This window comes from Patella vulgata, chromosome 3, assembly GCF_932274485.2.
Source record: "Patella vulgata chromosome 3, xgPatVulg1.2, whole genome shotgun sequence".
Classification (NCBI taxonomy): Eukaryota; Metazoa; Mollusca; class Gastropoda; family Patellidae; genus Patella; species Patella vulgata.
In genome coordinates this window covers 69,569,429-69,596,002 of record NC_065881.2, presented here as the reverse complement: position 1 = coordinate 69,596,002, position 26,574 = coordinate 69,569,429, and the positions used below count along the sequence as shown (strand labels likewise).

The 26,574-nt window shown below is 32.8% G+C and overlaps 1 protein-coding gene across 1 annotated transcript; it reads left to right on the top strand.

Annotated features, from left to right (window-relative positions):
- Positions 1 to 3,979: 3,979 nt before the first annotated feature.
- Positions 3,980 to 12,060, top strand: LOC126816039 (homeobox protein caupolican). The gene is made up of 6 exons (XM_050542167.2): positions 3,980 to 4,286; positions 5,565 to 5,771; positions 7,724 to 7,830; positions 9,073 to 9,389; positions 10,383 to 10,979; positions 11,435 to 12,060. The coding sequence occupies exons 1-6, from the start codon at positions 4,212 to 4,214 to the stop codon at positions 11,455 to 11,457; spliced, it is 1,326 nt and encodes a 441-aa protein (XP_050398124.1). The 5' UTR covers positions 3,980 to 4,211; the 3' UTR covers positions 11,458 to 12,060.
- Positions 12,061 to 26,574: the final 14,514 nt, after the last annotated feature.

The window sequence follows — 26,574 nt, the reverse complement described above, 5'->3', positions numbered from 1 at the left end:
TAGTGAATGATAAAAACAGAAATACTTGGCTTAATACACGTAATTCCTCTCTTAAATTCTGTCTATAGCGCCAATTGTTTTTTGTTTTTTTTACATTAATCCATATTTTTCTGATATTGCGACTAAAGTGCGGGAATCTAAAAACATCCACAAACTTATGAAAATCAATGAATAGTTATACAAGTTTAAATAGTGGGGGGGGGGGGGGGTTAATTAGTCCTACAGGATATAGCAGGGAGTAAACCAAACGCTGGTATTGCACTTGGAACAAGCAACCTATAAACGCTGACATTACCTTTAAACGCTGGTATTACACATGGAACAAGCAGTTTATAAACACTGGCATTTCTCTTGGAACATCAGTCTATAAACGCTGATATTACTCTTGGCACAAACTGGGTTACAACGCTGGTACAGTCTGTAAACGCTGGTATTACACTTTGAACAAACAGTATATAAACGCTGGTATCACACTACACTTGTCATAGTGTATAAACGCTGGTATTACACATGGAACAACCAGTGTATAAACGCTGGTAATACACTTGGAACTGCTTGTTTATACACTGCTTGTTCCAAGTTTTTGCGTGTGTGTGTGTGTGTGTGTGTGAAACAGCTTTATTTAACGTTTATTTAATAAATATTTGAATACAATACAATACATTGCGCATACAATATAAATCTGAAAATCACATTCACAAATGTTACTCTTCTACGGCCATCAATAGTCAACCCATTTCCGTGAAATACTTGATTTGTCACTATATTGAACTTCAATATTAACATTCAAAATTTGTAAGTATTTATATTTTTAGTTATTCTAACTTGAACACATGTTACCTTAGGGCAATTTTTTTAGTTTATTGAAATCATTTTGACATAGAATAGCAGAATAATGAATACCGCTAGAGACAGTTATGAATGCACTATAAAGCAGTTATTTGAGCGCAATATCGAATATAGTTTTTGTAAACAATTTTTTTTTACATTTTCAAATTGTATGTTATAAAGACATCAAGGCACCCTTGTAATAAAGCTGGCTTAAATTTAGGAGGTGTCAAAACACACTTGATTAATTACATTTGATTACATATCTGTAATATTAAACAATTTAAAACAAGTTCTCAATATTGGTATTATCAATACACTAGTTATAAATATTACAAACTTAATGATAATGTACCACATTAGGGGAACCATATGTGTAAAAAACAGAACAAGAGGGTCATTATATTCCGACAAAGCCTGAATTTTTAAATATATACACAAATTATGAAACCAATAAATAATACACACAAATGGTCCATATCGTTATTATAGCTGGGACTTGCATAGCGAGTGTCAAATGCGTCCCTTATGTTTACAGCAAAATGTAATTTCCTTTCCTAATTTCTACCTCCGAATTAAACTCTTTTCATTGATTCGAAAACGTTTGTTTTGTTACTTCAAAGTTATTGACAAATTATTCATAACACTTCTACTCGAAAATTGTTTTGTAAAGAAAGCCTATGTGTTCCTTCTTTTCATATTATAATTAAATATAATTTGGTAATTTGTTTCAACACGAAATTTGTCAGTGTCAAAACTTGTACGAGACATTTAGAAGGGTTATAAATGTATTTAAGTGAAAACCCTATTATGGCGGTTTATTTCAATTTCTGTTTTTAGCCTAACAGTGACTTTTTTAGGGGTCAGTCAAGGGCCCACTTGAGACCCCGCACTATTCGTGTCAAAAGCTGATAATATCGAAATCATCACACCCATACACAAGGTGTCAAACACAATAAGATTGTCATATTAGTTATTGTAATATTTCTTGAGGGCAGAATTACATATTTGACACAAATTCTGTGTGAATATTACATATATAAGTAACACACTTGAGACATTTTATTGTTAAATTTATGCAGATGATGACGTTTTAAATGCTTGAGGTTTGATCTAAAAACTTGGACTATTTAGCAATATGTCTTAAATCAAACTAAATTTAAATACACTAAAAACTATGTATGGAATAACATTTACTGGTTTATTAAAATACAACGTTTCGACAATGATACTCGATTCTTTATCTAGCAAACAATATCATCGTCGAAGCTTTGAATGTTAATAAACCAGTTATTGTTGTTCCATAAATAGTTTTTAGTGTGGTACTAAATGTCACTCAAAGAAGTTAATTTAAATATATTTTATAAATATGATTGCATTACAAAATTTTAAATCTAATATTTAAAAAATAATATCCACCTATTCCGGACATTAAATATCGTTATAAATATAAAATCATAGAATGTTTGTGTAATCGTTGTAATCGTAGCCTCAGATGCCAACAAACACTTGCTTTGTTCGTAACTTTGGTATATGGGCTCATTTCTATATCTTATTTAATTAGATAAATAAAACATGATTTAAAAATAAGGCTTAGCCTACATGTATAAAATATTTTATCGTTTCACGGAAGAGTAAAGAATTAAACAGCTAACTGTTAACAAGTAATTTTCATTCTATAATGGATGTCCACCACATGTGAGTGTTAAATAAAATTCAACGAAAGATTTCTACATTTCAAACTACAGCTTTATCTTGGTTACCGCGCCGTCATTTCTTGTCATTTCGTGACCGGAATTAGCTGCGTTAATTCTCTCTCCAAACCGAAACGAAACATGTATTTCACGACATTCTTCGCTTCTCGATAATTTCCCTGGGGGTATCACCGAGTTGCCCAAGGGGTCAGGCGTGTCAGAGACCCTTATAACCCCTTTCCTATTATCATTATCAACGTGTGCCAGCAAAAAGAACTTTTATGACTAACCAGGTTAACTGACGTATCATTTCACGCGTGTTACGTCATCGATCGTAATGACTTCATCACTTTTATGTTCAAAGTAGTTTTTCCGCTCTTTAAGTTTTTATTTTCTTGCTTTCATCTTTTGCTTTAAATAAGTTTTTAATGTTCTCCCGTTTTCTTTATTGAATGCATCATAAATCATATTAATTTAACTATTCAACAATTTCGGTTCCTTATCGATTGTCAATATTAAGTTCACCTTTCTAATCAGTAACTAATCATCTGATTTCTCGGTTCGCTTTCTCCACTTGCATTTTTTCACTCACCTTTTCTTTGTTTAAGATTTTACGTTGGTATTCTGATATTTACAAAAACTAATTGTGAAAGAATATTTTAATTGTTGATTATTAGGAAGATGAAAACAAAATTAAAGTCATTTTTATTTAATTACTATAGCGTCTTATTCTACAGATACATTTTTTAAACACCTGACCAAAGATCTTAAAGTGTAAAGAAAAAAAAAACACAAAAAAAAAACAACCCAAAAATTGGAATTAAAATCCATTTTAGTATCTTAAGATTCAAATTGCTTTATTATTTTTTCATTACGATAAGATGTTATTTTTAACTCGATGGTTAGTCGGAAAATAAAAAAAAGCATACTTTTTTCCCATAGAACTTTTTTTTTATCAGACATAAAGTCAATTAGTTCGAACAAGACAATTATGTATGTATTAATTATGACACGGTTATATTTAGATTGCTAACAAACTATTTTCCTTTATTTCTAATAATGACCCAAGTTTGTTTTCTTTCACAAATTATTCATAATGTAGGGGTCATGACATCAAGTGACATACCAAAACCCCAAATCTAAATTTCACTCCTCCTAAAATGCGATCATGGGAGCCAAAACACGAATTTCGATTAAGGTGACAAAAATTTAAAACGAAAAAATAACATTTTGTTTGGTAAATGACAATAACTACAGAACAAAGGGCAAGTGAGTCTATTAGTGGTTGATTCGATCAGTGAGTGTGGTATATGGGTGTTATCACACTCCATACTAGCCAATCATTAGCCTTATTACTTGCCTCCAGTCAACACATCCATTGTCCCCATTAAGCCAATCAAATGACGCGGTAGTCCGTTTCGCTGTTTACAGACTGTGTCAGTGAAGTAGGTATTTTAGCAGCCGACAACTCACGATTGTCATCAGTTAGCTGACTAACATTTCAAACAGAAAGCATCTCTTGTGGCGGGATAAATATTCTTACAAGGTTTTTTTTAAATCAACCAATGTCACTTATCAGAAGTTAAATGATCGCCATTTTGTGTATTTGTGGATAATTCAATACATCTGTGAACTTTGAAAACCGTTTGGATTTTTTGTGTGAAGCATTTTGACATTCATATTTCAAAAATGTTTCGTGCCCCGTTTGGCCTTGGGAGTTATGGGACAGGCCTCACCACAGATGGTGTATCAGTTTTAGCACAGGTAAAGTACTTGACGTTATTTATGCTTTCATTCATAATTTATGAATATGATTTGAAGAAAGGTACTTTGAACAATTAAGCTTGGGTGGAGTGTTTATTTCATTAGCAGTAATGGAGTATTTAATTTCTGCTTTTTAACATTTTGTGAATAGAAAGCAATGCCCTGATTGAAATTTATAATATGTAAATGAAATACATACATAGCAGGTGTCAACGGTATTAATAATCATATCAGCCCAATTTATCGCGCAATCTTAGAATGTGTTGTTACATTTATTTGAAATATTGATGAATACTATTACTCCGCCAGTTTTAATGTATGTCTTCTGCATGACAAACGTAGCATAACGATTCCTTAAAGGCATTATACAGTTATAATTGCGAAAGAAGTTAGACAATTTTGTTTTATTTATTATCAAGAAATGACGCATAACATGTAGTTAAATAGAGTCTCTTAGATATAATTAAAACGATCTTAAGTCTACGTTTTGCTCATAATACGTATTTAAGATGGACCAAAGATGTCATGCGACGCATCTTGTGTGGTTCGTTTACCTTATAAACAAATTTAAGTTATTCTTCTGTGACTTTTCGTGTAAAATCATGTTAAATAATGGTTTAATCATAATATAAAGTACTTATGTGTGTATCTTTTATACATATATTCCACGGTTGGCTGATTAGAATTTTGTTATTACATTTAAAAACCGGTAAGCGTGATATGTACTCCTTTTGTTATATTTATAAGCAGGGGTTTATAAACTGTGTGAGATTCAAGATAGGTTGGAAATTTGCATTTTTCTTGACGAGAAAATTATATATCACACACGCAGCTCTCACACCTGGGCAATAATTAGCACGAATTGAATTATCTTATAATTATAAATAATTGTTCATTTAAACTGCAGTTATTCAATTTGTACCATTACAAAAATTGAATTATTTTCATTGTGAAAGAAAAGCATCGCACCCATTTTACAGGTGTGCATGGTTTAAGAGAAAGAAAAGAGGGAAAGTCACCAATGATATTATTTTGTTTCATTTAAAAATATTTTCTCATCCTTGTAAACCATTTATTTCTTCACACAGGTGATAATTACTATCTGGAACTTATATTCTTATTTTAAATTCGTGTATTTGTTTTTATCTATCGGAATAATATCTTAATCCTCCAAACAATGTATCACGTGAAGGTGATTGACATTGTAATCGACGAGATAAGACATCAAAGACATCCCAGTGAATATTTTATTTTATATGTTTGTTTTATTTATTTCAGAATGCAGCAGTAAGACTACCCACCAGCCCCTTGTGTGAAAATGGCCGACCCTACGTCACAGATCCCTGTACGGGGCAAGCCATTTGTTTATGTCAGGTAGGCGGAGAGCCAGTACCTCACCCGATAATGTCCGAAGGTGTTAGAAATCTGCATCATCCTTCAGGATTACCCATGGGTACAGAACCTTCGGCGTTCAAATCACCTTTGGTATGTATATATTTTAAATTTTCAGACATAAATACATGTAGATATTTCTTGAGCGTATTTGCCCCCCCCCCCTCCCTAGCTAACTCTGAAATTGAAATATTTAAAACAATACTCACTCATATGTCGCTTACGTACAAGGAATCAATATCATTTACATAGATTTAATAAATACATTATGTTTAATTAATACTTAATACAATTTGCACAGAGAACAATAAAACAACACAAATCAGAAAAAAAATATTGACAATATAAACGCGAAAAGAGATTTAAAAAAACAAATGAAATTTGGTGTGCGTACATAATAACCTTTATCAATAATGCCAATTGATTAAGCATAATTTAATGCAACAATTATTGTTTGATAATTTAATTAAAAATAATTCATGAAGTGGAATTCTTATAATGTAATGGATCGAACTGGTATTCGGGAACTACACGGTGTATGTAAATATACAGATATGTTCAAATCAAATATTAATAAAGCTGTCATATAAAAATAATTGTAATCTAGAAATTGAACGAGACGATTAAGAATTGAATATTGACTATGGGAATGAATACAATAAATACTAATCATGTGTACAATAATTGATATCGTGAATATTACATTCTAATAAAATACTGCTTATTATATTAAGAATAATTATATGGTGTTTATATTGAATAAATAATGGATAATAATGTTATTAAGACTGTGGTATAATAATATTTGATATATTGTCAATCACTGCGACGTTAATTACATGATCAAACCCACAGGTAAACTGATTTAATTGATATTTGAATACCTGTCATTGTAGCTTTTCATTACTCTATTAAATCAGTAATACATAAACAACAAGTATCACTGACAACACAAAAGTGCAAATTTAGTTCGGAGTTTTACAAACAATAAACTGCATCGATTCCATCACAATAAACTGCACAATTCAATACAAAGATACTACAAGTTTCAATTCATTTTTATATGTTTATTAATAAATTTTTAATTTTTCTAAAAAAAAAATTATGTTACTGGTAAAACAAAGGTAAATTAGGGATATAGAGATACATAATTTTACAAGTGAATAATAACTTTTTATGATTTTACTTATAATAATTTTCAATCGGAGGCAAGGAGTCACATTTTTGTTTCTTACAGCAAAGATTCTAAGACAATTTTACAATTACTTTAAAATGCTGTTTTGATTATTGAAACATAAAATGTTATGACCCAGACAATTGTGATCCCATAGAGATTTCAATTACATGTACTTTAAAATGAGAGAAAAAATGCTTTAATAAAAACGGATCTCATTCGATAAAAGATAATAGATATAACACGGACTATTAAAACCGCCATGGAACAGAGTATTTGACAATAGAAGAACGCCGCTTGAATCATGTTTTTTTTACTTGAAATAAAATTAGAAATATTAAATGTATAATGATATTTCATCAAGCTGAACAAATGTTAATTAAATATAATGATGAGCCTTATGTACAAGTTGTAAAATATTAAGATGAAACCGCATCTAATAATAAAAACACTATAAAAGTCATACTACCTACTTATTTAGGACTAAACATATAATTCAAAATCAGTGAAATATAAAATATTTGGTCGTATAGAAATGCAAATAGGTGTAAAATCTACACTAACAAGTTTGAAGTGTGCTCTATCAAGCTATATGTGTCTTGTGTAAAAAAAACAACTACAAGACAAAGAATTCAAAATTGAAATTAAATTTCGTGCTAGACAAAGACCGGTAATTTTAATACAGTTGGTTATCAGCCATTCGTCAGGAAATGCTTGAATAATGTCGAGTTTTTTAAAAAAAAATATTCCATTGTTTAAGTTCAAAAGTCCAATTAAATAATTAGTATTCATTCAATTTGACATTAATTTTTCAACAAATATCTAATTGCATTGTTTTAAATATGTTGTTTGTTTTTTTGTTTTGTTTTAGACATGTGGAATTCGACCAGATCGTCCTGAAACCTGGAAAGCTTTGCCATCAACCTTAGCGACACACCCTTATGACCCAGCATTGGCGTTTCATCCTTATAATGCATTGTAAGTACATTATCAATTCTGTAATTTTTTAAAACTTTTAAAAATGATTAATCCACCATTGTCATCGTTTCTTTAGTGATGTAGTAGTGCGACTTAGTTTCACCCGGGAAAGGGTAGGTGGGATGAACTCATTAATTTGATAAATAAAAAATTAGCCTAATTTGTTCGATTACTTTTATTAAATTAGGTATCAAAAAGCCTACAAGCGTATGTTTGAGCTGTGTGTAAATTTTAATAATAACTTGAACCACACGACCGTAATAGCTGAACTATCTTTGAAGTAAACACTTTGAATCAATTTGTGAAACTCTGAATAGCGTTAATATCAATATGTATTCTCAAGCCTTTGTTAGAAACAAGAAAATGTATAGATTTAACATACGAAGACGATCAAAAGACAAATACAATTTACTTTTATCTCTAAACTTTTATTGTATGATTCGAAAGTTATTTTGACCCAAACACCTCCGCGTATGTACAGAATATACTGTTTAGTAAAACTTACCTGTGGCATTATTACTTAATATCTGACCTCTCATATGTACACAAAGATATCTACCTTTATTGACACCTTTAATCCCAAATCAATTTCCACTAGATATTATTATTCACTTCGATAAAACAGATTTGGATTAAGATTAACTTCGCCTTTTTTTCAAAGTTCTATTAAATTTCATAAAATGTAAAAGTTAGTAAAGGGATACGAGGTTCGTATAAGAAACTACAATTAAAAGAGATCTATCTATGAATCGGTATTAATGTTATTCTAATCTCGTCTTTGAGCTGTCAATCACTATTTCTATATGAGTGAGTTATTAATGTGGTTTATTAAAGATATTAGAACCTTTTAACATTAACTACAAGTTAGCGTTATTCATATGGTCAGGTCAGACGGTACACGGAGTTGTTTGCCCGTATTTTGGTTGACGTATTGTCAACGTCACATCGTGTGCCTATATCCTTAACGACTATGCTGCTACCATTGTCGAAAACCACATACAATACTCATCAAACTTAACATTCCACTTGAAAACAAAATCATGATGCTAATTTTTATTGTATCGACGATGATTTTTGAAAGCGAAGAAGCCAATAAAATGACATCATATGCCTCAACGCCTTTCTGTCTAAGTCGTCTATTTGTTGTCATTGCTTTTATTTGTCATTGTCCACATCAAAAGGGCGATTAATGAAGCGTATGATGAAAAGAGGAAATAATTTTATTAATTATACTTTCTTTAGTTACGCCGGATTGGACCTGAACAGCGCTGCTCGCCGAAAGGCAGCCACCAGAGAGACTACCAGCCCATTGAAAGCCTGGCTCAGCGAACACAGGAAAAATCCTTACCCAACCAAAGCTGAGAAAATTATGTTAGCCATCATCACAAAAATGACTTTAACCCAAGTTTCTACCTGGTTCGCCAACGCTAGAAGACGGTTGAAGAAAGAAAATAAACTTTGCTGGGACTCTGCAGATGATAAAGAAGATGATGACGACGATGATGCCAAAATTAGCGATGATGATATGCACAGTGGATTAGATAGCGAACGTGAAATTGGTAAGTTAACCTGTACTTATTTTTGTGACGTTTCACATGTCATAATCAACATTTTAGTTACCAGTCTTAAAATTTTCAATATAACAATTCTACAATATTACGTTTTTTAAGCTCTTTTCACAAGGCGTTGACGATAAAACCTAGGTAATAAAACCGACATTTACCTTTCATTCTTTCACTTTTTAATCGATTATCGACGCCATTTTTTTCTGAATCGCTCATGCGATTAATGGAGTTATTTTAAGTGGACGTTTCGGATCATTAGCCAGATAAAATATTTCAAAACTCAGTCAAGAATGAAAGTAGAATTCAAAAGTTCTTTAAACCTTCTTTTATCAGACTCAACAAGTTTACATAATCTGGGTATTTCCGTTGAAACGCATTATCCCTTTATAAAGGGCTGGAAAGAGATCAAAATAACGTTAGCCAGTTGACGAATAATAGATCGTCAAAGTTTAATTTAGTTGCACTCTCGACAGTTTCGTACAAGTTCACTCACAGAATGTACAGATGTCGACATTTATCATTAACTTGATTTTTTTGAGGGGAGTAACTGGAGATGGTCCTGAATTTCAAAAAAGACCAAAATGAAACCAAATACTAAAAAACATCAGATGCGATTGGTTCGAATGATTTCAATTGTTCGGTCTCACGAGATTTGACCACGGCAGGTTTTCGCTGGCGTGTAACCCGATGACTTAATAGGAAATAATCCAAGCTCTAATTTCTAACACATGCCAATATTTTTCTAAGATGATTAGTAAAATTAACACGCCATATTTGTTAAGTTTAATAATCTAAGTGAAGTAATTGTTCTGTGCATGGATGCGACGCGGGCTTAATTGATTCCGTGTCTGTATAACTAAGAATGTATCATAGAAAATTGATGCAAATGACAATAATTGTGCAATTGTTTGTAACTTGTTATGTCTCGTGTAATTAATTATTAAGGGTACATATTGTTTATTTTGTTATCCATTTTTCTATATCTAGATGTTGAAGGCCTCGAGAGACGACTAAGCGGTGATGAAGATAGCGAAGCGCCTTTAGATTTATCCGATATTTCTGACACGGAAAACGAGCCAACCGATCATTCTAAATACAATCTACACAACAGACACGAACCATCTTCAAAATCCAGAGGACCAGAAAATGTTCTAGTGAATAAACCAGTGAATACATCTTCGCCAAATCAGAGAACAGACTCAAATAATGTAGAAAATCGAAATGTTTCAAAACCTAAAATCTGGTCAATTTCTCAAATAATAGACAAAGACTCTTCGAAACCAGTGACACCTCAACAACCTGTTTTTTCACCTTACCATGCATTTCATCAAACCGGTTCCCGTTTTCCAGTTGTTCCAACTTTACCTGAAAATTATGGAAAATGCCATAGCCGTCTTCAAAGACCCATGGTTCCTTACAACATGGATAATAAAGTACACAGACCGACATTAGATACACCGCCAGATACCCCACCATTTTCCAGTACTTTCAAACAGCAGACGTCACCAATCAAAATATACGAATATCAAGAAAATGAGGTCTTAAATCTTAAAACAGAGAAAATAGAGACACAGAGTAAATCAGGTAAATAGTATACACAAATACAATAGAAATACGTGTATATTAAAGTCCTTAATAATTTACTAAGAATATGGAATACGCCTTTGTTTGTTTGTTACGTATGACGTGTGTTTCTTATTTGATACATGTAATACAACATGAGCGGAACATCAACGCTCTATAAATTCATTGTTACAAAATAAGATGAGAAATTGAATCGGAGAAAGCACACTCTCTTCGTATATGATACCCCCTTATTACTTATGCTCACTGCTCACATTATAATTAGGAATTAAGATAGCCCAATTTGGCCAAAAGAAGTTAAAATTGTTCTGGCAAAGACAGCATGTGAAATTATGAAACATCTTCTCTTTGTCACTACTGGGAATTCGCATAGCAATTCGTATACCTCTTTATACAAATTAAAGTTATACAAGTACTTATACATGTACTTATAAGTTTTATTTTTGTAATTTCAGATTCTGATAGTGACGAAAGTTGAAAAAGTGGCATCTAAAGTCAAGTTTTATCTGTGATACTCCTAGGCGTCCTGTCGCCATTAAAAGATCCGTCCAATCAGGACAGGGCAAACCAGTCACAAGACCAGAGCCGGTTACCTACAAAATTTGAATTTATTCGACGTGCTGTTGTTACCAAAGGAATAGATACCCCGTTTTCAAAATTTTGAAACCGTGTCCTGAAATTTAAAGGATAACCATGAATGACTATATAAATTTCTGGCATAATAAACATGTACAGATTATAGTTCTGTGTGAAAACCGTGAATTTAGCATAATTTATTTAAATTAATTGATGTGTTCAGTTAAAACGTATACACACGCACATTGTCGTAACTATGTCTGTCTCATTTATTTAAAGCAACTGGTTTTGAATTAATGAACTATGTAATTCAACATTCCGTTGTTTGCAGCATCGAGGCCATGGGTCGAAACTGCCAAATATAGAAGGAGTTTATAGCATCCTTGTTTGTATTGTTTTTGTTGTTACAATGGATTTTACCATTCCTTAATATTATATAAATACAAATGTAATTTACAATTATATACAGGAAAATGTGTTATGGATGTATATATTGTTTATAAGTAATATTTTGCAATAAAAATTATTGAATACACATTCTGTTTTATATAATAAGAGAATATGAAATTTTCAGAATTTGCTAGTAAAAACTGAAAGTTAAATCCAACCATGGAAATTAATTTGGAAACGGCCAAGGTGACAATGGAACATATTTGTAAACTTTAGAATAAGATTCAGTACGAAACCGATTCAATACCAATCTAGCTCCATTTTGTAAGTCGCAGGGAATCATTTACCGATATCCACATATTCAAACTATGATGTCTTAACTATGGACCACTTGCTTTTTCAAAGTATTAGTCCCGAAATGGCCTAGTTTGTATCGAGTGGACGTTAAACTCCATTTCTCACTCTCTCTTTATTTCAAAGTATTAAGTCAGCAAATCTACATCTAGAAGAACGTTTGACCGAATTTGTATTTCTCTTAATTTAGTAAAATAAACAGCAACAACACAAAACCACCAGACCAGCTGTAATGAAATTACAAAAAGGGTATTATATCTAAAAAACTGAAATATAGTATAGGATGTCCATAATCCATTAGTATTGCCTGGAGGCTCTTCTATCTCTAACGTAACCTTTTAATTTGAACTATGGGCTATTGCAATATATGTAAACTCCTTACACGGATCAATGCTGAAGTGGCACAAGGATTATACATACTAACCCTTATTAATTCATCACTTCTGTTTGAAAACACCTTTTTGTCATTAAAATCACAAAACCCAATTACAACATATTTGAATATAAAGTTACTAAATACTTATATACAGCCAATTAGTAATTAATTTTTGAGTGTGTGCCATTCTCGTATACGTATTCTGTGATCCCTTTCTTTCTCAATCCGAATATTACAGACCAAAAACGCTTACAACACTCGTCCCACTGTCTTTGTTGTCCGGAATGTACAGATGTTATCAGAACACGAGCGATAACCGTCAACACGACATCCTGCTCTGTTTACCGAGTGTTAGATATTGGTAGTACAATTTGTTACACAGGCTGTCCAAAATATTACCTACATGACTGATAACATCGGGTTAAATCGTCCGGTGGTAGCCAAGCGTGTGAAGCCGCCGACCGACCCAGTAAAAAAGAACTATGGAGCGAAAGGTGATATCTGTAGTGATCTCTCGTGGCATATGCTTCATTGTAAGCAGTAATATTGTAATGTGTTATGCCAGTGTCACACACAAGGCAACCTATTTGCATATTATGATATGGCCTCCCCCAAAGAGATGCTACGATTTATCATATCAGTTCAGGGTGATAGAGTATTAAATAGCCGACATGATGGTTATTATCTCATACATAGGGCTTTTATCTTTCATACAAACCCTTCACAAGGGGGATAATATGTTCAAATACGAGGATATATGATAAAATACGTCTCTGCATAAAGTCGACGCCGACCCATTCAACATGAAAACATAAATTTACATAGTGACATAATATCTAACTATATTTGACACGACAACATTTGAATTAATCAAGCCGTTAAAAAATAATTTTTGTACATATCAAAACTTAGAAAAAAGCGTGTCTGAACTTATAAAACGGGAAGTTCCAGAGAAGATGTATGTTATCGCTACTAAATAATAAATTCAGCCACTGAATCTGCATTTCTAATGGTCACAAACAAAGCCAACAATAAAATTTCACCATTTGATTCAATAGTTGTATCGGAAGGCCTACAGAGAGTTTGCGTACTATGCCCCGTGCAGAACATCGGTCACTTCCGGTAACAAAAGGTTTTGTCAAGACATTACTGGTGAAAACTGTCTTACTTACCAAATGATTGCCCGACCCTAGGCAACCGATTTCTTTAAAATAAAACAAAACCAAATAAAAAAATTCAATCGTTTCTTACCACTTTTCCAAATTCTAAATCCATTAAAACAAACCAGAAATAACGGAATATCGGATTTTTTTTTTACTAATTTCCTAGTTATGTGCACAGTGACACCTCACCTTAACAGTGATATCTTATTATGTTACAGAATAATTTTCTAAGCTGTTTTTCTGTATGAGCTGTCTTGTCCGCAGGTTGGTCTGATCATATTTGTTTTTCGTCTAGTGCGGTTTTCCTACACTTACTATATATTAGATCACCGTATTATGTTTCCAATAGGTTAGGATAATTTCATTTGTATTTTTAGTCTTTATTAAAAGAGGTGGTGGGTTTCGTCAACAGAACTAATAAATGTTAAGAAAATATTTGTCATAACGTTAATTGTTTACTTTTTTAAGTGTATAAGATATTAGGGTTTTCAACCAGAGATGATAAGATTAACAGAGATATCCGGTTATGTAAGGTTTATATTGTATTTGCCAATACATCCATCATTGTGATGGCTTCTTATGACTGGCGGAAGTTACTTTTATTTAAAAAAAAAAAACCATATTGCGTCATGAAACAGACACGGTATTTAGATATCGCACCCACTGAAACACATAGTCAAAAACAAAGAAGGTAATTTTTTAAGATTATACACAGAAAATATATCGATTTTTGGTGTGAATATAATGCACTTGTTTTATATCTATTCTATGAAAAGTTGTAACATCTGAAATATTCATCTGTCGTCATGCCTTTGTTAACATCACTCATTAAATTTGTCTGATCAATAATTTCTGTTTGATTAGTTGATAATTGAATACCTGATTAGTTGATAATTGAATACCTAGAACATAACTCGTCCAATAACCATGGCGTGTTATTGCATTATTTCACAACCACAATATTAGTTTAAAAGGGCGAAGGGGAAGGTTAAGATGATAGATCGGCCGTAGTTGTGCTGTTCTATCTGTTGTTCTTATTGATATATTTATTGGTTGATAACGCTTGGTAAATATGTCAAGTTTAGGTTTTCCAAAATGAAAGTAATTTTGTGTGCTTGATATTTTCGTAGCCTTTGAAGGTCATTATAGATAAAAGACAACATTTAAAAACGAGCTTTGCGTGTTTTTACGTCAATAAATTGACGAAACAGTGTTGTTTCTGGAGTTTTACTTGTTTATTTATTCTTTATTTGTTATTATTGTCACATTGTAACATTATTTATTCTCTCTTGTCGAAATTTGTTTACAAATACCACTTCATGTCGGAATATGATTGAATAATCCATAAGGACATGGATTCAATGTTATGATATCAAAAGTATATAGTATAATTATCGATACGAAACAATGGCTATTATATGAAGTGTTTTATCAGGCAGCACGGCTCACAGACAAGTGGCATCATCGTGCTTTAATTGCTGGTAAATAACGTCACGAAACACACCCACTTTCCACGGAAAGAAAACAAGCTATCGTCAGATATTTATAAGTCTTTTATCAATAAAGATCGTTATGACAACCCTTTGATTTCTCAACAGAGAACAGAAAAATGTCAAATGAAACTGTTATCTCCCTTGCTAGTTTTAACTTCTGGGGAAATCCCCTCCGATACAGGAAATCAGTGATAAGTCCATTTATTGAAACACATCAACTCAATTAAGAATAATGTATTTCAGAACAGCCCTTTTCTTTTTAATTTTCAGCAAATTGTTATTAATATATATGCGGTTGCCACAATAACATAATCGCCCTTAATAAGGAACGTAACTCTAAACTGCAAAATTAAAACCATGTCATTCAATAATAAAATTTGATATTGTTGATATAAATCATCATTAAGTTATTATTTATAGTCTCATTAATTATTACACCAATCGAAATAATCATTGACATTTACATAATCATTTTACATAGAATTCGGTATTATAATTATGTTTTATGATCGATTCAATAATATCTTTTACTAAGATCGATTGCTCTACGGTTTTAATATTATGTGCGCCATATATTTGACTTTTATTGTATACAATGTATATAAAGATAATCAAAAGAAAAGAAAAAAATATAAAAAATATACGACGCCATGAAGAGGTAGGTTTTCAGACTAAGTTATTATGCCTAGTTATCGGTTGATCATGTCAAATTTTGTATAGAGCATTATCATATTTCTATCTGTCTTAGCACATATTCTCACAGTGCACCTGTCAAACGATGACATAAATGTATATATCAAGACTCTATAATAACAATAATCTACCTAATATCTACCCTAGAATAATTTATAACCTTATCTAAAAAGAAATTATCTAACAATCCTATCTCATTATCGTAACAAATATTCCATTTATGTTTTCAGTGTCATCATTCGATATGATAATTAAGTAAGCATATTTTGATTTTAGAGATATCATTCTTAATCTAATAATTATTATATCAATTCAGTTACTTCACGCCGATAGAATTTCATTTATACTCATATTAAACGGTGATCAATGTTACCACTAACTTGTTGATATCCTCCACAAGTGATGCCGCATATTGCCCCTTAAACCACAGACGTGAAAAGAATTAATGTATATAAACTTGCTGTTAAAATACTGATATGTTATTGCCTATATCTCTTACATATTGCTTTGGCCGTGTTTTTATAAATAAACTATAAACCCAAACAATTAAAATTGAGACACCGAAACAATATGTATATATATATATATATATATATATAGGGATTAAAATAATAATTTAATACTTTTAGAAAATGATCATCTTCATAGGTCGTAATATTTCTGTTCACAAGCAATTTTTTTTTAGATTATTAGCGTTTAGCAAGGAAACATTGACAACTTCTACATTGGTAAATATCATTACCATCTGAGCAGTGAAGCAATAACCGCGAACTGGACAGTATCAGGAACTGATATGTATCATGATGGCAGACAACAATTCATCTTCAGTATAGAAGAATCTCTGACCAGAACTCATCTCAGTACCTGTTGATCACGATGACCATCTGCACCAAACCCAACCATCGTAATAGGACATGGCCTGTTTCATTTTAACTCTAGGAGTCGATTTAATTAGTGAAGTTTCTGTATAGATTCAAAGTTTAGGTCCACAGAACCAATGCACCAAAATACGAATCTAAATTAGAAAGCAAATCAACTTGTGCTTCATAATTAGACATAAGATTTAATCGTTGTGATGTCCAATCTGTATAAATTAAGCAAGCATCTTCAGCACAACACTGCGAAAAGTAGAATTTTAAGGCACCACACTTGGTAAACATAAACAAAATACACAAAAACATATACCTATGGAGAAACAGCTACTTATTTATTTGGGCGACGTTTCGAAGAGTATTCTCTTAACGTTATCAAGCTCATACATTATTCCATTTTCTGATTACACTATTTTGCTTGAATACACTATTTTGCTTGAATACACTATTTTGCCTATAACGTTTTTTAGGACTTCGTATTCTGTCTTATGGTTTGGATTGTCCGTACTTGGTTTTATTTTATTATTACAGCAATTGTGAGATCAATATATACAGAACAACTATAACAACATTTCATGAAACGATACAGGACAACAACAAGATGGTTCAGTATTGTGTATTGCTCTATTCAGTTACTAAATGCCTCTAAAAGATTATAAACAAAATAGTAACTTCACCATTTGTGAATCAGAATAACCTTGATCCGAACTGTTGTGGATTAAAGTGATCAGCTTCAGCATTCCTCACCTCAAGCTTTATGCATCAAATGATTGTAAAGTCATTTTGGAATATCATCTTTTTGCCGTGTACAGCGATTAAATTTTAAAGAGTTTCGACCATAGATCGCTATCTGTGAACTCAAGCAATCATCTTAACCATATTTGTATTCCAGCAATCATATAGCATCTGTTTCGGGCATCTATGGATCTGAGGAAGCATCTCTGTGAACAAACACACATCAACTGCAGGTGTGGATCAGATAACCCATCTTCTTCAATTGTTAACTACAGAAAGCTTCTTAAACATGCATTATGTAAGAGCTAAATCTGCCTATTGCCTTAAATTATTAATTAGACATTTATTAACATGACAAGACCATAATCAGCCCTCGATGCCATCGGATGGCTCCGATTTTAAGTAAATTAGAACGGTTCGACCATTTAATGATCAAATTTTTCAAATGGAGAAGCAAGGCTAAGAATCGAATGACCAGTACGATGGTTACGATCAATGTACACATCTTATCAAAAACTACAACCATTGATAACGTCGCTAAAAATAAAGTAATTTGAATGAAATTTTCAATATATTTATTTTGCATTATCTCATTTTGAAATATTATAGAGAGAACGGCCTGCAGTTTATCTAAAGCTTGCATAATGCACCTTTAGGTATATGTGGAGGGAGAGGGTGGTCTCCACCAAAGAGTCATATGATGGGATTTAAGTAAGTTTTTGTAAATGGATTGGGTAACGACGCTGGGCTCGGAAAATTACTTGTGCCGTGCGAATTTCTTCCTTATATTAAAGTTATCTTATAGTGCGTTGCTATGTTTGTCTCGTAAAGATCATCATATGTTTGATGCTGAAGAGCATAAACCAATTCAGTTTATTTAATTTCAGGCTTGCATAATGCACCTTTAGGTATATGTGGAGGGAGAGGGTGGTCTCCACCAAAGAGTCATATGATGGGATTTAAGTAAGTTTTTGTCAATGGATTGGGTAACGACGCTGGGCTCGGAAAATTACTTGTGCCGTGCGAATTTCTTCCTTATATTAAAGTTATCTTATAGTGCGTTGCTATGTTTGTCTCGTAAAGATCATCATATGTTTGATGCTGAAGAGCATAAACCAATTCAGTTTATTTAATTTCAGGCTGATAAGCATCAGATGCAAAATCATTAGATATTGGACCTTACTACAATTAAAATGTTATCAGCTAAATTACAGTGATTTATATGCACGAGGGAAGGTGTGCAGTACTGCACTGACGAAGTTCGTTAATATGATAATCCCCGGGCTCTTTCACTGTATCACCAATGTGTCATAGAAAATTACATTTGATTTCCACTTAATATCAATTAAACATTTTCTTTTATATTTGATTTTTTGCTTTGCACGTAACATAACATACTTCATGCAAGACTCATACTGAAAACAAACTAATTTATCAGTTATTGATAGTGTGTTTAAACTACATCAAGTGTCAGCTTGAAGCCCCGCGGTGTAAAACAGAACGAGTTCGTGTTGGGTAGAACATAAACAGTGTTATTATCTTATCATTTAGTTGTAACATTAGTTTATTATATTATCGAAGAATAATTCAACCAGCTTAACGAGTCTCTGTTACAAGTGTTTAGTTTATAACTCGCGTCTATAAATTGACGTGCTTGATCCAAGGGTTTGTTCCAGAGGATAACGTTTGCCTCTACCCCCTAGACCTCTTGCGCCGTTACTAGACACACACTTAGACCAAACAATTCATCCCACACACGTCGATAAAACACGTCATGCATTATTTGCTACAAAGAGTTGCGACTTCGTTTTTTATTGTTTGTTTTTGAAAGAAACCATATATGAATTTATAATATAACAGAGTGCTCTGAAGTGAGCAAATTAATAACGCGAGAAAGCAAAAACGCACATTTGTGTACACAGGTTCTCGGTTTTCCGTATCACCCGAACGATTATACGTCGTGCTTTGGACTGACAAGGGGGAATCCCGCCGGAAAATCTCGTTGCACTTTCTCGGTCAATACCGGGACTTTCAGGTTAGCGAACGAACGTCTTACTCACCGAGCTACTGAGGCCCCGTTCTCCAAGGGATAAATTTAGATCGTAAAGGATAATTATGCCAATGCCAAATTCAAATAATCAAGGGAAGTGGTAAAGACTTTTTCCCACTTGAAAAATATTATTAACGGATTCCTCATGTATACTTACATCTTCATTATCACCACTATGTTTATGCTGGCCTTCGTCTTGGTGGATTTGCTACTTACTATCATTTTAGTCATCATCCCAACCACAATCAACGCAATTCAGTGTAATCATCGTTACCCTAGCTGTCATCCACTATTTCCACTCAGGTCATCGTCAATAAAAAGAACATCAAAGTCAAAAAGAAACATGACTTCTTAAGCCACCCAATCAGCAGCCTACGGTCAAAATAATCGCAATCATCACAGGTTTTACCGACGTCATTATTACAATTACCAGCTTTCTAGTCATCTCTGCCAACGTCGGCGTCACCAATGTCATCGTCATTTCCAATATCGTCACCATTATCAATATCATATGCTAAGGGTAGACGAGCGTATTTTTTCGACAGATCACGCCGATTTGAATTCGCCAGCGACTGTTTAGGGCCGATCACGAACGGGCACACGTAGCGATCATCTCTAGAGTGTATGCCATTTTGCGAGTAAATTACGTCGATCATGTGACTTGTTCTAAATGGCGAATCGCCGAAATCGTAAGATTACTGTTGTAGCTTACTATTTATTTGCTATAAAAAGGGCTCGTTGGACAAATCGAAACTTGTGGTACAGGAGTTACGATTCCACGCTTCGGCAGTGGAGGCACATTTTGAGATCATTGATGTCAATCATGTCTTCGATTGGCTCATAAAAGTGGTTCGCCCGACAGTATATGCCCACCCCCACTTTAGCCATCACAGTAATCATCTTTACTTTTGTGTCAATTTCGTCGTCGTAGTCATCATCATCATCACCAAGAACCATCATCATAATGGTATATATATAGTTAACACTCAAACAATTAATCTTCATGCATGTAATCACACTAACACAGTATTAGTGTTGCTGTTTATTATATTGTATTATATTATATTATATTATATTATATTATATTATAATATAATATAATATAATATAATATAATATAATATAATATAATCGTTTCTAAAACGGTATCAATATAGATACGAATCTTTCACATTCTACTGTTGAATTATTGACAACACATAGTCACAAATATATGTGATATGTGTCGATTAGGACAATTAATCCAATTTGTGCTGTATTCAATACCGATTTGCTGTCCATAATCTTTATGTCAGTTGATCTGATTGACATGTTTATATTTATTGTAACGGACTGTCTGATTGCGATAACGTCATGTTGCGATAATCTTTTAGTGTGTGACAAACTTGGGGATAAGAAGAAATATTTATGTCTTTCATGTACCGCAGTCAAGCAAAAACATGATCACATAGCGGAAGATTCCATTAGTTCAAATATTATCCAAGACAATTTGGAGTAGTTCTCTCAGTGTGGGTTTTGTTCGATACAGTTATTTGAGATATGTCTTTGATCAATTAACTAAAGATTCATGACGATCTACATGTTATCTTGCTTTTTCCCCCATTTTTTAATATCAGGGTAATTTGTACATATGGGGAGTCACGTAATACTAATCTGGTCAATCACTGTCATAAAGAAATCAGAATGAACTGGATAAATAACTAAACTTTCTTAGATCGTGTGAATATACTAGAGAATATACAATATACTAGAGAATACAGCGAAAGGAACGCGTCCATACAAAATTCAAACTTACCATTTCCCCTATTCTCAGAATTCAAAAGAGTCATCCATACAATAAATGACAGCGAAATACAAAAAAAATTGTATTAGGTTGGTTGATTCTTTAGTTTCTTATATGCAATGAAATCCTCAATTCTTTATGCTTACGATGTTTTAGCTTAGTAATAGAAGACCCCATTCCGAATATAACTCCTAGAGTTATTTCCTTTGGTTACTAAAGCTTGATCAACAGTTATGGGGTTTTTATGAAATTTTAATGAATCAAGCTTGGATAAATAAAAATCCATATTCCCTACTGATTTCCAACAATTTCCGACGAAAATTCCCACGTTTCGCTCCCAGTTGACACGCAATAATACAATTATCAACGGATCTTTCTGAGCTATATTCTGTATGGTATGGTAAGATAAAACGCTTATTGACTCACAATTATTTCTGACATAAACTCTAAGAAGTTTGCTTGTTAGCACAATGGAGCAGATCTTCTGGTCAACTTTATAATAAAAAGAAAGCATCATGAAATTATGATGGATCTTTTAGAAAGTATATAAGGTTTTCCACTTTTTATTTTTAAAAGTTTCAAATAATTTACCGCGACAATTTGTTGACATTATACAGCTGCTGGGGGGAGAATGGGTTTGTTACCCGATCACCTATGCTTAATTATGATGACGATAAGATTTTTGTGATTTCGGGTTTACACATTTAGTATGTATGTACTGTTCGTATGAACAGTTACGATCACCTAAAGAGGTTACCTGATTCCATTTACAGATGTCTGATTCCATTTAAAAGATGACAATGTACCGTAGTAATAGATTCACATATTCACATACATCTGCATCCATTTGACAGTTTTAGTAGATGTACATAAATAGATTGCTTACGGTCATTGATCATACTTTTCACCTATCTGTAATATCGCAGTGACGCCATTCTTCTTATATTCGTAAAGAACTCCAAGGGGCATAACCGTGCACCAAATAACTTGGTGTTTATTAATGAGGTGTAATTATATCTACTGGATATTGTTAAAATATGCTAATATGTACAGATATGAGGAGATAGTAGGTTGTACATGGTAGCATCTGAACAAGCAGTATCTGTGACTGTATTAGCATTATGTGTGTAGGTACGTGTATATATTTGCCTTTCTGATTTTAAAACTGTATGTATTTATCATTTCAAACTAAACATAATTTAAGGAAGATTCGAAATAAGTATGCTTTTGTTAATTGTCAGCCCTCTAAATCATAATATGAAATGTAAATGTTGGGTCAAGATATTCTGAACTTTACCAACCAAATATTTCATAGGACTCTTTTTTTTCAAAATTTTATTGTTTAACATATTGCCATTAAATTATAACATGATACAAAAAATTAACATAATGTATAATAAGCCAAAAGGGGTAATGAGTTACTAGATCTTATAAAATGCTACATTTTTTGTGAAAAAATAATTTTGTTGCTATCCGAGAACGGGATGGTATCAGTTCTATGTCAATTCATGTTATTCATGCCTGCTTTGTTTCTTTTGTTTTCGGGGGTAATGTTCTTTGTGAATAAGATATGTTAACAATCTATTCTAGTCTTAGTTACATGACACCTCGCTTAAAAATAACAAAAGAAATGCAAATAATATTGTTATAGGATACACGATGTGTGTATGTATCCATGAGAAATTAACATCACTCTGATTTAGTAGACATTAATTTAAAGTGCCATCTCAGGTAACTCATTACATTGCGTCAATAAAAAAATATATTTTATTTGAAATGTGATTTATATTAAACAATTTTTTACATTGCTAAGAAACATGAAATCAAAGCTTGCTCAATCGGGCGTTGAAATTAGTGCTATGTATGGAGCATGTTGGAATTGTAAGAATGTTGGTACATGGTTATTCGGATATATGATTTTCAAACTTATATCAGAAAAAATGAATTAACAATTAATTTATCATTTAAGTTATTTTCAGACATTGTCTTTACATGTAATTGTTAAAATATCATTAATATATTTATAAAAATAGTTGTTATGTCTTTTTATGTTTCTAACTTTAGAGTTATTCCTAAACAGATGAGTGTAAGATTATTTTGAATATTGTAAATTGGTTCAATTAGGAGTCATTTGACAAGGGCGTTACCCAATCATATAAAAGATTCCCTGAATACAAATTAAGGTTACGGACGGTTTGGTTCCTTGAATAAATTTCATTAGTAACCAGGTTATTTTGTTTATCGCCATGGAAGCAAGAAGTTATAAAATGAAAACAAAAACTTAAATATAAAGCAAGCAGAACACATGTTGTTATTGCACATCTAGAAGAATATTTTCTCGACCAATAAATGATAATCAACCAAATTTTAACTTTTCAACGAATTTGATGCTGGAGTCATCTTCATTTTTTAATTGATGGAGAGATAAAGACTGAAAACAGGCACATTGTCCCATTTGCCACCCATGTGTAATATTTTACTTTCCGATTATCCTTGCAAAATCTGAAAAAGAGATAGAAACAAATTCAACAAGATATCATATAATGAAATCACCGCGTTAAAATATATTCGTTTCGAAAATATATTTATTTCGAAAAGAGTAAGTAGGAAATTATACAACAACTTAAAATTAAAAACGCTAGTTATCATTAAATTTAACATAAATAAGGCTGATAAGTGATCTTTAGTCAAATACCATCTTTAAATTTATATTTTATTTAAAATAATTCAAATGTATAAACAGGAAGTGGCGTAGGTTATAGACACGGTGACGTAATGGCTTGTCGATGCTATTTCCTGTTTCCATTTTGATTTTTGAAAATTAAACTAAAATCTGAATTTACTGATTGAAATATATCATATATTCATGTGATGTGTTCATAAAACATTAACCGGGGTATTTCTACTTTTCCTGTAAATTAGTAGTGAAAAAGAAAGTGAACTGTAATACACGTGGGTTGGCTAAAAATTCTAAGCCTGAAAGGATAGGTTAATCGGGTTGACAAACTTTTTGCCAATAACAAGTACAATCATTGAATGAATAATCGACATACGAACTGTAACTGTAGTGTTATTATTGTCTTCGTACCAGATCATCTTGTGTACCTACCCATTGAAATCACCAGAAATAGACAAATGACAATCAACAAGGACCCCAACAGATATATGCCAACATGCCGCTCTATAATTTACGGGATGCCCTTTCTTTTCCCCAGTAAAAGAGCCGGCTGTGCAGAGAAAGCCTTGGCGATGACCCGCGTTCTGGAAGGCCATTAATAGCAACCATTCAAGACAACATTACCAGGGTGTGATGGCTGATCGACAATTGACCTATCGACATATTGCCAGTGTTGTGGGCATCTCTCATGAGAGGGTTGAGCACATTATCGCCAACGAGTTCGGAATGACAAAATTGTCTGCACGATAGTGCCAAAATTCTTGAATACGGATCAGAAAAGTGTCAGATTTCTGACGCCCCGTGACAATCTGCGCCGATTTGAAGCAGATCCTGATACTTTTTCGGCCAGATTTGTAACCATGGATGTTTCCAAATTAGAAAAAGGAACTAGCCGGTTGTCATTGTCCTAGTAATGATGACGTCATTTCAGCTGTGAAGGACTTTTTTTAGGGTGACTGAAGAAAATGTCTTCCTGACCGGCATCTAGGGCTTGCAACATCGTTGGCAAAAGTGTTTCTACCCCGAATGGAACTATGCAGAAAAATAAAGGAAAACCATCAACATTGTTCAGGTCTTTTTCACAGATAGGCTTAGAACTTTTCAGCCAGCCCTGTAACATACACAATACTTATCCGATCTCTTCCGTTCTGGTAGGTCCTACTAATCGCCGACAAGTGCGTTTCTTACTTGGTCAATAACGTCCAAAGTGACCGAAAAGAAATGACATTTTATAAATATGCATATATTTCAATAACAAATTTATGGGTAAGTGGAATAGACAAAAACAGTCTTGTCGGTTCTCAGTAAACCCGTTTTGTCTAAATGTCAATTGCCATAGTTTTTAGTCGGTGATTATATAGTTAGCCCCGTTTCATTACCCACATCACCCTTGGTTTTCTTTCTGGTGACAGCTGTCTATACGAGCCATTCTGTTACAGGGACACCAAAATGTCCTCGTTGGGCATTAAAACTGAAATGAAATTAAATGGGGTTTAACGTCCTACTGTTCAGCTCCGAACTGGGATAATGAAGACGGGCATACGCCATACAGTGTGCTATGATAGGAATTTTGCTCGAACAGCGGCACTAGGGTCTACTCTTATATCGAATTCCAAGGAATCTTTTACGTGCACACCAATGTGTACACTGGAAATCGTTTTTTCGTCCCACCCGAACGAGTAGACAGGCCCTCCGTCCTGCATTACTGACAAGGGGGAACCAAGCCGGAAAATCAGAATGAACTTAATCGACCAATTCTGGTATCGAACACCCGACCTCCAGGCTGGCGAGCCAGCGTCTTACTCACTTAGCCACCGTCACAATCTCAACACCAAAGTAAGTTCGTGTATATGGAAAAGTATTATTTCGGACGAATTGTAGAATTCATATATTTTTTTTAAAAAAAATATGATTACTGATAATTAAGAACGATTATACATTTTGGGGAGGTATATTGGCGAAACAAATAAAAATTGTGGATTAGATATTGTACGCTATTTCGTTGTTTGGAGGGTTGTCTAACGGCATAACCCATTTGAACGTCTTAGGTTCAGCACATTTCATATATGACATTTAAACAGTTTGTCCAGCCATCAATGGTCTTCTAGTTCATTTAAAATTAAAATATCAATTCATAGAAGATTTGTTAGGTAGCAACAAAATAGTTGATAATAAACATACATGTATTGATATTCAGTTATTCATGTCACTTTTTATATGCAAATATATTTATATCCCATTTTAAAACCAATTACAGGAAACATCATATGAGCATGCAGTCATGTATATAATATGTAGATACAAATACATTAATAGAATTCTGAAGTGTAGACATGTAACGAACTCATTTACATTATAGATCAAAAAGATAACTAAAATACTAATTTACATATCTGATATATCTAGATGTTTAGATATATATCGTAGATGTAA